General features: G+C 40.9%; 1 protein-coding gene across 4 annotated transcripts; it reads right to left on the bottom strand.

The window, feature by feature from the left end:
- Positions 1-307: 307 nt before the first annotated feature.
- On the bottom strand, positions 308-9,653 carry LOC108141490 (neuropeptide-like 1). 4 transcript variants are annotated; one of them, XM_017264904.2, is made up of 5 exons: positions 5,865-5,882; positions 4,182-4,301; positions 3,376-4,048; positions 2,920-3,173; positions 308-1,562 (listed from the first exon to the last, which is right to left on the bottom strand). In XM_017264904.2, exons 2-5 carry the CDS (start codon positions 4,233-4,235, stop codon positions 1,236-1,238), a joined length of 1,308 nt encoding a protein of 435 aa, XP_017120393.1. In that variant the 5' UTR covers positions 4,236-4,301; positions 5,865-5,882; the 3' UTR covers positions 308-1,235. The 4 variants fall into 4 exon arrangements, with proteins under 4 accessions (XP_017120393.1, XP_017120392.1, XP_017120394.1 ...); XM_017264903.2 differs by lacking the exon at positions 5,865-5,882 and adding an exon at positions 9,313-9,652 and having other exon boundaries at positions 310-1,562; XM_041707494.1 differs by lacking the exon at positions 5,865-5,882 and adding an exon at positions 9,313-9,653 and having other exon boundaries at positions 1,492-1,562; positions 2,914-3,173.
- Positions 9,654-12,135: the final 2,482 nt, after the last annotated feature.

The following is a 12,135-nucleotide window of genomic DNA, read 5'->3' as shown; positions in this document are numbered from 1 at the left end:
TAAATGAATGAAATAATAAAACCTAAATAATAATTGGATTGCTAGGACTCCATTTAATGTATTTGATACATTACCAAGACATTGCAATACGTTATTACAAAAGGTTATATTAAAGGTTGAACTCTCAAGTGCCAAGGTGAGTCATTCAATGATGAAATGGTTGATGATCTTTTTTAATTTGACCATCGTTGTGAATCAGTCTCCTGTATCCTTAAATGAGGGAACAAAGCACCCCCTAATTAAACTTTAAATAAAGCAAAGTTTATATTGTATTATAGGAACAAACCATTAATATTTGTATATATTTGCATTAATTTAATATGATGTACATAAGGTGTATACAGATACATAACGTTGATAATAAGTGGATACTTCCGCTGCGAGTTCTTAGCTTTCTGTTCCTGTTTTTGGAGCTTAACCTCATGAATGCGGGCTTAAATAGGTTTCATATATAATCGAAGTAAATTCTTGGTAATAAATTATTATTTTTCTTTCTCATTTGCAATTCTTTGATTTGAAAATTCATAATCGTTTAAGTTAGTTATTGACAACATCAGACTTATTATTACACAGTTATTTATATATCCTTTTTTCCAATAACTTTAAAAATTTTAAAATAATCCAAAGACTTGTAATGAAATACTTAATACCTTTGTATTGTTTTATTGTCAATATTTTATTTATTGTCTGAAATACATATAGGTATAATATATTTATGTGTATATATATCGATATTTTTCTTTATTTCTCACCAAGTTTTATTGTCTTTGACGCAGTTTGTTAATACTCTCATATATCAATGATCGCTGGTGGTAATAAATAGCTTTGGACTAGGGGAAAAATTTATTGTCATATACCCATAAAGGATGTTGGGCAAAAGGGTTTTTAACATGCAAGGTACAACATTGGCACTAATTTAATATTTCCTTCAACTGTTTAAATGATAAAGACGATATGATTTTCTTTGATATTTATCGTTTTTTTTTTTGCTTTGCACTGATATCAGTTACTTCAGATTTGTAAATATAACCTATACATTGAGAGATATAGCAACACAGATCCTACAGATTGGAACACCGTTAACTCTCGAGTGCACTCGCTAGCCTCGGTAGTTGCGAGTGCCGCAGGTGTTGTGTGTGACTTAACCAATAATTTTGGGGAATGGGTATCTACATTTAGTATGTGTACTGCATAGTTTTATCGCAAAATTAGCATAAAGAGTATATTGTCGATATTTAGTATTCGTAGTTGTCCAAGTTGCGTCGAAATTCTCGTCGATGCAGTGCTGTGATACGCGGCGGAGTGCCCCAGGAGTGGAAGGGCGGATAGACTGGAGCCCCAGTGCGCAAGAGCGGACGCGGCGGTCGTCCTGATGGCAGCGAATTACTGGAAACTCTGGGCATGCGCGCTTGAGGGTCCACGGAATCCACGTAGAACTTGGACAGACGACCGCGTATGCCAGCACCGCTCCAATTAATCGTCGGTTGATTGGGTATGAAACACTTCTTACAAACGGCTGCGATGGGTTGACGCAGTCGCTCGTGTTGGGGGAAGTACCCGACCTGTATGGGGGAAAGAAACCGCTTGGATTATTAAATTTCCTCCAGCAGGCTTTCTACAAGAGGTCAACAGGAATACAGAATAGAAAACACTTTCGCAGTCAATGCACTAGGTTCGGGATGCAGTCGATTTGGTAAATACCCGCCGCAGCCAAGCTACAGGACAAATTTTAAGTTAATAATGATAACAGCAAATAAGAGCAGACGAGAAACCCAAGATCATGCCAATGAGCTAAAACATGCCAATGCAAACTAAATAGAGTAACACCACTAAATCAATAAGTGCATCAGAAGAATTTAACAAATTATTATCAATTAATTTATTTACAAATTTCTGGAAGAAGTACTTTAGGGTCCATGACATTAATGTCAATTCCAAAAAAAAATTAAAGACGACCACCACAAGGTAAGAACACTCTCTATTCCGCAGAAATACCAAAAAGCGCCTTTATTTTCCAAATACGATGCACAGGTCTGAAGAAAGTTACTATCGAAATTTTTCGGTTTGGTGAGTTTTCTAACTTCGGTTTTATGAGAAAACTCTTTTCATCCCCAGCATACGGCACGACCCAAGAAAAGAGTCAGATTGTCTAACAGCCCTCACGATAAAAGTCGTTTTACTTATGTATACTACATATTAATGATCATCGTCGAGTGCATGCTGCCTACTTTTAGGCATAAGCATATATTTTAAACAGCGTTAAGAGCAGCATACTTTTTGACTGCAGACGTATATATAGCCTTTGTCGTAAATCTAAAATTTAGATTACATATATAAACGTATTGTTTCGATTTGAAAACTTTTCTTTTTTTTTGCCTTTTTTTTTAATATTATTTTATTTTTGTTAAGGAAGGCAGACAAAGTGCCGGGAATTGGACGTTGTCCCCAACGAAGAAAGCCCTTGTTGAAACGCAAGCGGGAGTTTGGCAAGTACACGGAAATCAAATTTCCGAGAACCATTTAAATGGAAAAAATAACATTGATTATACCGACGGAAATGTCTGAGAAATACAGTTCATTGTTGTTGGGAATGTCTTTCAACGGACAGGATAAATAGGAAGTGCCGCAGCTAAATTTGTGGCTAAATTGGCTGCAAAAATCACAAACAATCGCTACATTGACAGAAAATGTATGTCCAATGAAGGCTAACATGCTACTTCCGAAACGGGATAACCAAACACTTGACACGGCATAGACACAACAAAGAGCAGAGATGAGAGGTCTCTGGAGCCAATTACTAGAACTCAAACTCAAACCAAAAATAATCACAATTTCCACAACAAAGAAGGACACAAGAAAAACGAATAAAATGAAATAAAAGTAAGCAGCACACATCGAACCATCGCCATTTACTCATACAAATTGCCTGGCGTCCCGTCCCGAGCGACTAAAACGCCCACCGGTCCCGCCGTAGCCACCACCCCCTCCGGGGCTACGCAGGTAGCGGTAGCTGGGCAGGAATCCGGACCGGTACACGGCGCCTATGTGGCGCTTCTGGGGCGATGGCAACTGCTCCTCATCCGGCTCCTCATTCGTCTCGTTTGCCTCCGCAGCGGCATCTTTGGCGTCGTTGCCATGCTCGATGCTGAACAATTCGGGATCCTTGGAGGTGTCTTTTGTGGGATAATATATATAAACATATGTACAAAACTGTGCCAGAAGGAAGTGCTCCATGGCAGCTAGCTAGAGTGCAGGGTGCTGATAAATGTTAGGTATGCAGAAGGAATTCGACTAACCGGAAACGGGACTAGCCGGGAGTTGCATCCCCACGAGACGTCAAGCTTTCTCTTAGAAACCGAATCAGGGGGTACTCACCTAGAAAACGCTTTTCTGCCCGACGATAATCATTCCAGTCGAGGTCAGCGTAACCGGCATAGCTGGGATACCACCAGTAGCTCTGCATGGGATCGGCGTAGTCGGGGGCGGCGGCCGGCAGGAGCATCTCTTCGTCCTCGCGCTTCTGCTGAGCTCCGTGCACCGGCGAGGACTTCAGTGCCCCCAGGTTGCGTTTCTCGGCACCGGCTCTCTGCTGCGAGTTGTAGCGGGCGACGGCGGCCACATTTCTTTTTGGCTGCTCCCGGTGGGTGGAGGGAGCACTCTGCAGACGGGCCATGGTGGCTAGGTTTCGTTTTCCGTTGGGGATGGGGAGCTGAAAGTCGCGGGCCAGAGTGCCTACGTTGCGCTTGCCATAGGTCATCAGTCCGCCGGCTCTGGCCAGGGAGCCGATGTATCGCTTCTGCTCACTAGGCTCGGCGGAGTCGGCGTCGGCGTAATCCTCGCCGGGCTCCACCGTGGGCAGCTGTCCGTTCTTGGCCAGGGTGGCCAGGCTTCTCTTCGGGGCGTTCAGGAGGCCCTGCGCAGCCAAAGCAGCCACCGAGCGCTTATCCTCCTCCATATAGTCTGAGTACTCACCCAGAGGTTGCTCCTCGCCCACGGCCAGCTGGCGCTCACGGAGCAAGTTCTTCAGTTGATTGCGCAAGGCGGAGGCCTAGGAATGGCGGGGATTTGCGGGATGGAATGAAATGGAAAGCAATTTTTATTCAAAGCTAGGGCAGATGCTGCTTTCCGCCAATAAATCCTTAAACGTCAAGAATAAATACGAGTTGCAGCAGGTGACTCACGTGAAGCTGATACTCGGGACTGGGGTTCATCAGCTGATTTATAAGGGACTCCATTTCGCAGGGCGACACATTGCCTACATCATCAGAGGCACTCACGATAAGGGAGCGTGGTTGGATGGCCTGAAAGCAGAACAGTGCAAGTGAGAGGGCTGGAACGTCAACATTTTAATCAGCCTTTGGATCGAGAATGTCGAGTTTGCTCCAAAGGCATCACACATTGCCTTGTACTTAATTGCCACAATTAATTTCACTAAATTGACTTTGAAATGTGTTGACATTGGACGCCTTTTCGCCTGTTCAAAGATTTCTGGCTCTGGATCTTACATTTTGGGGCTTTTGAGGTCATATATTTTTAAAAGCTTCTCGTGAACGATGCATGGCGTTTTGGAAGCACCACTTTCGACTTATTTACTTGTTGCCCACTTTGCGGAGTCCATTAAGGCCCTCAAGGCATCGTCATCGTTGACTTTGGCAGGAGTTTCCCTAAATGTCCGACAGAGTTCTTATCGAACAGCTCAAGAGCCCCCTCTTATTGACTCACCTACCTTTTAAGGAAACGTCATAGAAGGGTTGAGGAAGAAAAACAGCAAAACGTGGAGCAGGAATAAGTTAGTGTAGCGAAGCAACAGGAGTGTCTGAACCGAACTCATAATATTTTCCTTTAACGTACAGCAAAACAAGTGTAGAAAGGACGAAGCAGTATGTTTGCCAAATAGTCGCTCAACTGAAAGGAGGATTCCAAGTTCCAGGAGTGGCCTGTTGGCCACCCCGAAAGCTCGATTATGTGAGCTTAATGCCAGCATCGTCGTGTGTCGATGGGTCCAGAAACAGTGCTTCCGGTTTTAATAACTGGCCTGCTGCCAAAATGGGTTGCGGAAGGAAGGGCGCACAGGATGTGTTGCAGGCATGCTGGCTGGCGGCGTCAGTGCTCGTAAATATCATGCAGGAACTGATAACCTCTTGGAAGAACCATGCGTGTGTGCTACAGGCCCAGCTTTTTGTCATATCAGCCCTTAAAATAATAACCTTAAGGTGTTTGTTAAAACCATTGCTGTCTTTTGGATTTTTCTATCTAGTTTACTAGCAAACTGTTTATAAATCGTAGTTCTCAGGTAATAAATTGAAGATGCTGCCTTGTCAGGAAAAATAATTTAAATAATTTATGTTTGGATCATTTATCTTGTATATAGCATCCATTAATAACAAAGCTTGAAATGGTGAAAAATTGTATTTGTTTTCGTGAAACCAAGGCTTTTTATGACTTACTCCCACGCACTTGTGCAAATAAGCAAGTAAACAAAAGCGTATAAAACACAATGCAAGCAAGTTTTCAGATTTTTAAATATATATTACAAAAGTCTTAAATATGAAATAGCGCTTTAGTGGCTTTAAGAATTTTGTGTCCAAGGAATAGCGCTCTTGTCGCCCACATTCCCTAAACAAGCAAAAATGCTTTCTGTGTTGCACAGACGAGAATTTCATTTTTAAGGGCCTTGACTGTTGCGTAACAATTGTGTGGCTGGTTTTCGATTCGCTAATTTTTGCCACTTTCAAAAGGACTGGAAAGCGCGTAAAACATTCGAGGTTTATTTTAATCTCTTTTTATTATTCACCCTTTTAAAGCAGGTGCCCATTCAGCGGATAATTAGAATTCCTTTGCCATTGTTTGCATAATTACATTACCTTTTAGCCAGATCCACTTAGCTCTCAGCAGTTTCGAAGTTTATGTCTGCATCCGACAACAAAACAGTCTTTCAACTGAAATAAAGCCGTAACACGCGGTCAGCAGCAATTAAAAGTAGTTCAATTAAAGTGTACGCTCGTCAAGGCGGTAAAAATCAATAAGCAAATGAAAGGGAATCTAATTAAACTTTCCGTGCATCCACTCAGCTCGACAGCCGCAGGAACAAATCCAATAAGCTAGATTGAAGCCAATCGAACTGGATTCAGATCGCCGTGCCTAATTGGGAGTGGGATTCTGCAATACCCAGGAGCGCAATAAGGACTTCATATCAGCAGTCATAGGAACGTTTGCTGCCCTGCAGGGCACAGATTTCCTTTTTTCCCGGCTTCCCCACCCAACCGCATACACTGATTAACTGTTTTCTGTGATGTCTGTTGAGCTGCTTATGTCGCCTCAGCCCAGCCGCAGGCAAGTTTTATTATCGCAAACGTTTCGTCCTACGTGGCTCGTCCCTGTTTTCCCTTCCCTTTTTGGGCATTTTAATGGTGTACTCAGTTGCTTCCTTTTAAACTAAAACAAATACTGTGCCTAACATTAAAACTTAAGTGCTATGCTGACCTTCCCGAGAATCCCAAATGTGCCGAAGACCCGGACGAAGAGTTTCGAGACCCTCAGCAGCATTGCGCTGAAGGAATTTATGAAGGAAGGTGAGTCGGGAAAAGGTACAGCATTCCAAATGTAATATGCTAAAATAACTTTTAAGGGCTTTGCGTAACAAAAGAGGTTTCTTCTGCCGAATTTTTCTTTCATCGAGAATTTCAAATTAACAAATTTGCAATAATTTGTTAATCGAACTTCTATGTGCTTTCTATGACCACTTGCTACCACTAGGTAATTTTGTGTAAATTTTAGTATCCATTACACTAAAGTTTCATGAGCCACGTTCCCCAACTGGCATTCAGCTTTAAATGTGTCCATTGCGTCGAAATGCCTCTATTAACAGTAATTGTCCTTGCGATAAAACCCACATGTAATTCCCTTTTGTATATATTTTTGCCAGCAAGCGTTAGTGACTTGGAAAGGCTTTAAGAGCACATGGAAATTACTATCACGTGAACAGAAATATACCACCTTATTTTATACGCGGAGATAATACATCCGGAGAACAACAATTTTAACAAAATTTATTTGTAAACTCTAAAAGGAGTTTTATTTTTACAATTTTTTCCTTCAAAATTGTTATTTCAAGTTTGTAGATTTTGCTATGATGTTAACATCTTTCCATAGAGCGTGAAAAGATAATATATGTTGGGCTTTCGATGGTATTCCTAGCTTAGCACATATGTTACACTCAGCTCAACTTTGCATAAATCATTTTATGAATGTATGCTTGCTTGAAAATTAATGAAAAGCAATTTTTTTTTTAATTTTAAAATCAATTCACTTGCTGGCATTTTAATGAAAAAGTCAAATGGCGTATCATATTCTGACATTAATATACAGAAGCTCGTGTTTTCTTGGTTGTTCATGCTTTTCTATTTGCATACATATTTGATCTATGTTTTGTTATTGGCAGCATATTTCGCATAATAAATTGCACAGCTGGAACTGTTTGCAAGTTAAGGGTGTATAGATAAATTAGTTAAAAGATAAATAAGACTACAAAGTTTAAGAAAGTTTACGACCCTACTTACTTAATCAATTAACAAGGACAACTTCGAAAAACTTTACAGACATTTTCAAACAACAATTCTTTTTTCGACTCCATTACAATGTAAGCTAAATATTCCTGAAAAACCTTTTGCAATTCTGCATTCGCAAACAAATCAGAGAGTCCCATAACTTGAAAAAGTGTTTGCACAAGAAAATTAATGTTTGCATATTTTTCCGAATCACACGGTGCGTATACGCGATAAACTCAGTGTCACGGTTGGTAGATATTGATTTTTGTGATTATTAAATAGCCGCCGGAATTGACAATGACGAGCTATATCATAAACCGTTCATATCTAACCTGATGCAAGAAAAACGCAAACTGACGCGTTTCTGTTATTAATATCGGGATTTATTTTAGTTCAGTTGTTTGCACCGTCACGCGTTAAAATGCTGACTCATTGTCTTCAATTCAGCGCTGTATTGCCGTTGGGATATAGGAAACAAAAATAATGTCCAAATCTATATTCAACCATATTGTACAATAGTTCTTATTGACGTTCCAGTTGCCTCTGACGTTGCTGACTTCACTGACGCTGTTGATATATCCTTACACTTTTGCAAATGTCAAAAAGGTACATGTTCAATATTATCTAAAATTAAACAACTTGTGTACTGTCTTCGATAACTTCTCCAAAGACAGACAATGAAAGGAAATTGGATTCTGCTCTTTAGAAATTATAATTAAAATAGGCTTTCAATCGATGTAAGTGTTTTAACGAAGTGTTCATTTATGTTCTTATATCCTTTTGTGATTTTCTACATCCGCCATTGTACTTTCACCACAAATTGTTTAATTTCTTCTTACCCAGTAAGCCTCTTGATTAGAATTCGAAACTTGAGACATTTCTTGCGGCTTAAATCTCTTGCTAACAATGATAAGAAGCGTTTTAACTTTTAATTAATGTTTGGTGGAAGTTGGGAAAAGTTTTGTTGCCCAGCGTGAAAAGACTTTATGTCTTGTGGCATGGAGAACATTTTGACAAATTAGTTTTAGTTCCCTTTCCGGCAGCCAGTTATGATGAACAGCTTTCAGGGGAATACCAAGCTCCGCGAATATGAAAAAAATGTCACCATATGTCAGCGAGGGACAATAGAAATGTCATCCAACTCGGAAAAAAACTGCTTCAATGCACAGAAAAGAGATGTGAAAGCGCCAAATGAAAGGCTGCTCTTTTCACCTAAACGTGACGACCTGTCGCAACCACAGAAGCAACAGTTGCAGCCGTAAAAAAAAGCCGCAAAAGATAAATGCTCCAATTGGCGTGGCTTGGCCCAATATAAATTACAGCCAAGTGAACAGGGGCCTTGAAAAATGAAAAATAATTTAGTCTTCTTGTTGCCACTGGATCTGGGCAACCAGAGACAAACAATTTAACGGAAAGTGGAAACGTCGTTATGTAATGGTGAAAGGAAAGAAGCATTACATTTGTGTTTTAAAAGCAAAAATAAATAAATGACCAACTTAGGTGCCAACTAAATAAACACTTAAAATTAGCTTTTATAAATAGGGAAATCTTTTTAGCTTTTATATCGCATTTTCAATTTCCTTTCGTCCGTAGGGAGCTGGCCCACAACCGAATTTCACCAAAATTCATGCTCCCCCGCACACGTCAACGCATAAAAAGATAAATTTAGGAGAAGGCAGGAGCACGGTCCATGAAACACAAAAGACCGAACACTGCTGATAGCGCTACAAATTTCGAAATTGAAAATATAATCCTCAAGACTTACGGCATTGAGCAGCATGGAGAGCAACAGCACCAGCCGCCTACTGCTGTGTGCAGATTTGTGCACCGTCTGCATCGTGGATGGCCTCCTGGAAGCGGTTCTACTGCAAAGTCCCTGTTAATTGAGTTCTCTTTCGCGTCGAAAGGATCCACCGCACTTGCACTGCCTCAAAAATTAATTTGACTCGCACCTTAAAGTGAGCTTCTGCAGCATCCACTTTCGAACCGATTCAAACTGTAACGGAAACACAACCGCGACGCTTTGCTGTTCACCAGCAGCTGTACCAGAACGTTCGCCACGAAGTCCTTTGCTCGACTGCTTGCCTGTGGACAGGACCCTCCACTTTTTATAGCCGAGCGGCCCCGGATAAGCTCTCTCGCGGGAGCGAAACCGGAGCGCTTAGCTCGGATAACGACCGTCAACTGTTGCTGCTTCTTCGCTGTGTCAGTCGCGGGCCGTATACTTTCGGACTCTCTGTTGCGCGAGCAATGTCCTGTTTTCGTGGGCCGCTTATGTATGAAATGACGTCATAGCAGCTGCAGGACACGGTCTCTGTAACTTGTTGGCAAGCGCTGTGTATTCAGGCCAAGCGGCAGCACAGTGTCTGGGATAGTAGGAAAAGCAAAGAAAGGTGGTCGAATACATCTCAACCAAACAACAACACCTCCCAACGAGGTTAACAAGGTTATATAAACCTTAACAAGGAAACAGATTTTTGACTTTGCGTAAACCTATCTATTCGTTTGCAAACTAGGTTCACCTTATGATATTTTGCTTAAAATCTAGATTTTGGAACACTGCTAACTGATTTGAAAAACATATGGTGTTTTCCCAAAGAAGGCAACCAGGAGAAAAATCTTAAGCATCTTACAACATGAGCAACCACTACTCTAATTTTTGAAAATTTCACTTTCAGAAAATCAATTGTTTGTCTTAAAAGCTTTCGATCGGTTTACAATCTGTTCTGATTTTTTTCATCATATTATTATTAATTTGGCTTTCAACTCAGCGATTGTTGCCCACTGTGCGTGGTGTCGCTTACCTCTCTTAGGGACCAATCAAAGAGAAGTTCACTTGAGCTTCAGGCCATATGTCGACGCTCTCAGCGGAGCTATTGGCCATTCCAAAGCTGGACGAGAGCACTTGCGCAACGTAAGTAGCCAAGTTAGAAGCGAACCCGAGCTAGAAACCCGAGAATCCCTTACGCACTGTGGCCGGCACTAGGGCGCATCATAATTTTCTTAGTTTCTTACTTTTCGTTTTCCAATTAATTTCCTTCCTTTTAGCTAACATTTGGGCTGAACCCCAAACTTAAAAAGCATTTAAGCTAACATATTTTTTAAATATACTTTATTTAAATGAGTTAAACCACAATTGGAGTCATTGGCAATATTTAATTACATGTTGGATTTGTTAAAACTTTTTTCTAATTGTGTATGTGTGAGTTAAAATATTTTCAGTTTTTATTATCGCATATCAATGGGCTGGCAATAAATTTATCAATCACATGAAACTTTTGGTTATAATGCATATTATTATTAAGAGTTTAAATAGGATTTAATTCGCTATCGCTAATTAATAGGGCAAAAACTGAATAACTTAAGATCCGCACGCCCGCTCCTGTGACCTGTCTGCGTAAGTCCCTAAAATAATAAATAGCCAAATAGCCGGAAAAGTAATGCCCTCCGATAGACTGTTTCACCCCAACCGCCGATTGTGGCCTAAACGTATGCAATTTCTGAAATCCAAAACTATGAAGCGTAAAAGGCTAAAACGTAACCAGCACGCACACGGCACAGACAGCGCCGCGGTTACGCCTAGATCCCTTAATGCAGCAGAAGCAATGCACAAAGTGCAGAGGCGGTCACATTCATATGCCTACGTCAGTTAAGTCAGGCACGGTGGGGTAACTCGCGTCACGCCTGAATGCAGGGTATACGTATGCGGCAGATGGCGGAAGGCGGATGACGGAGAGGAGATGGCACGCCCATACAGGCGGTTTGCAAAAACCTGTCAGCGAGCTGCAACGGAAGGGGTTGGAGCCTGCGGTATTGGCGGCTTTTGTTTCAAGCAACCCATGCATATTAAATTTGGTCAGCAGACCAGAGCAATAGTCGAGGATGAGTTGGTTAGCAAACTCTTGTAATAAATTCATGCGGATTTTATTGAAGTCTTAAATCAACAAAAATTCGCATTTCGATGTAGTCCACGTTGTCGAGCTTCCGAATTCAATTCAAACACAAGTAATTATGTGCCAGAATTCGGTAAATACTTAGTTAGATTTTATCGTACCTCTCCTCAATCGGTCTGACACCCACAAACAACAATGATACTATTTCAATTGCCTGTCAACTTGATTAAAACCCGTTCCATAGCCGTCATGTGGTCACGCTTTAAAAATATCACTCGTATAACAAAACATCGGCTTCTAATGTGAAATCACATTTGGCTTTGGCTTTCAAAAAACCGCTTTCGTCGTATTTTGCCCAACAGCGCAGAACGAGCGGATAAAGTGATGTGTACCACAACTGGGCATATATTTCATTATCACAGCGACACAACACAACGGACTGTGCATTATAATTGGGAGGCCGACAGACTGCATGGCATTTCAATATGCTAATTGGCTATTTAAATTTACAAGACACAAAACAAAAATATAAAAAAAAAATAAAAAAAAATCATGGCTAACCGGCTAATTATCCGCCGTTGGAACCAGACCAAAAACGATTTTATATGTGAGGTAACTCATCACATTTACTCATTTCCTTATAAGTAGACAAATAAAAAGGTAGCCGCAGGTGTTACCCGAAGTGTACAAGTAAG

Source organism: Drosophila elegans, unplaced genomic scaffold, assembly GCF_018152505.1.
Source record: "Drosophila elegans isolate 14027-0461.03 unplaced genomic scaffold, ASM1815250v1 contig_183, whole genome shotgun sequence".
In the NCBI taxonomy this organism is placed as follows: Eukaryota; Metazoa; Arthropoda; class Insecta; order Diptera; family Drosophilidae; genus Drosophila; species Drosophila elegans.
This window is presented reverse-complemented; position numbering and strand designations above follow the sequence as displayed.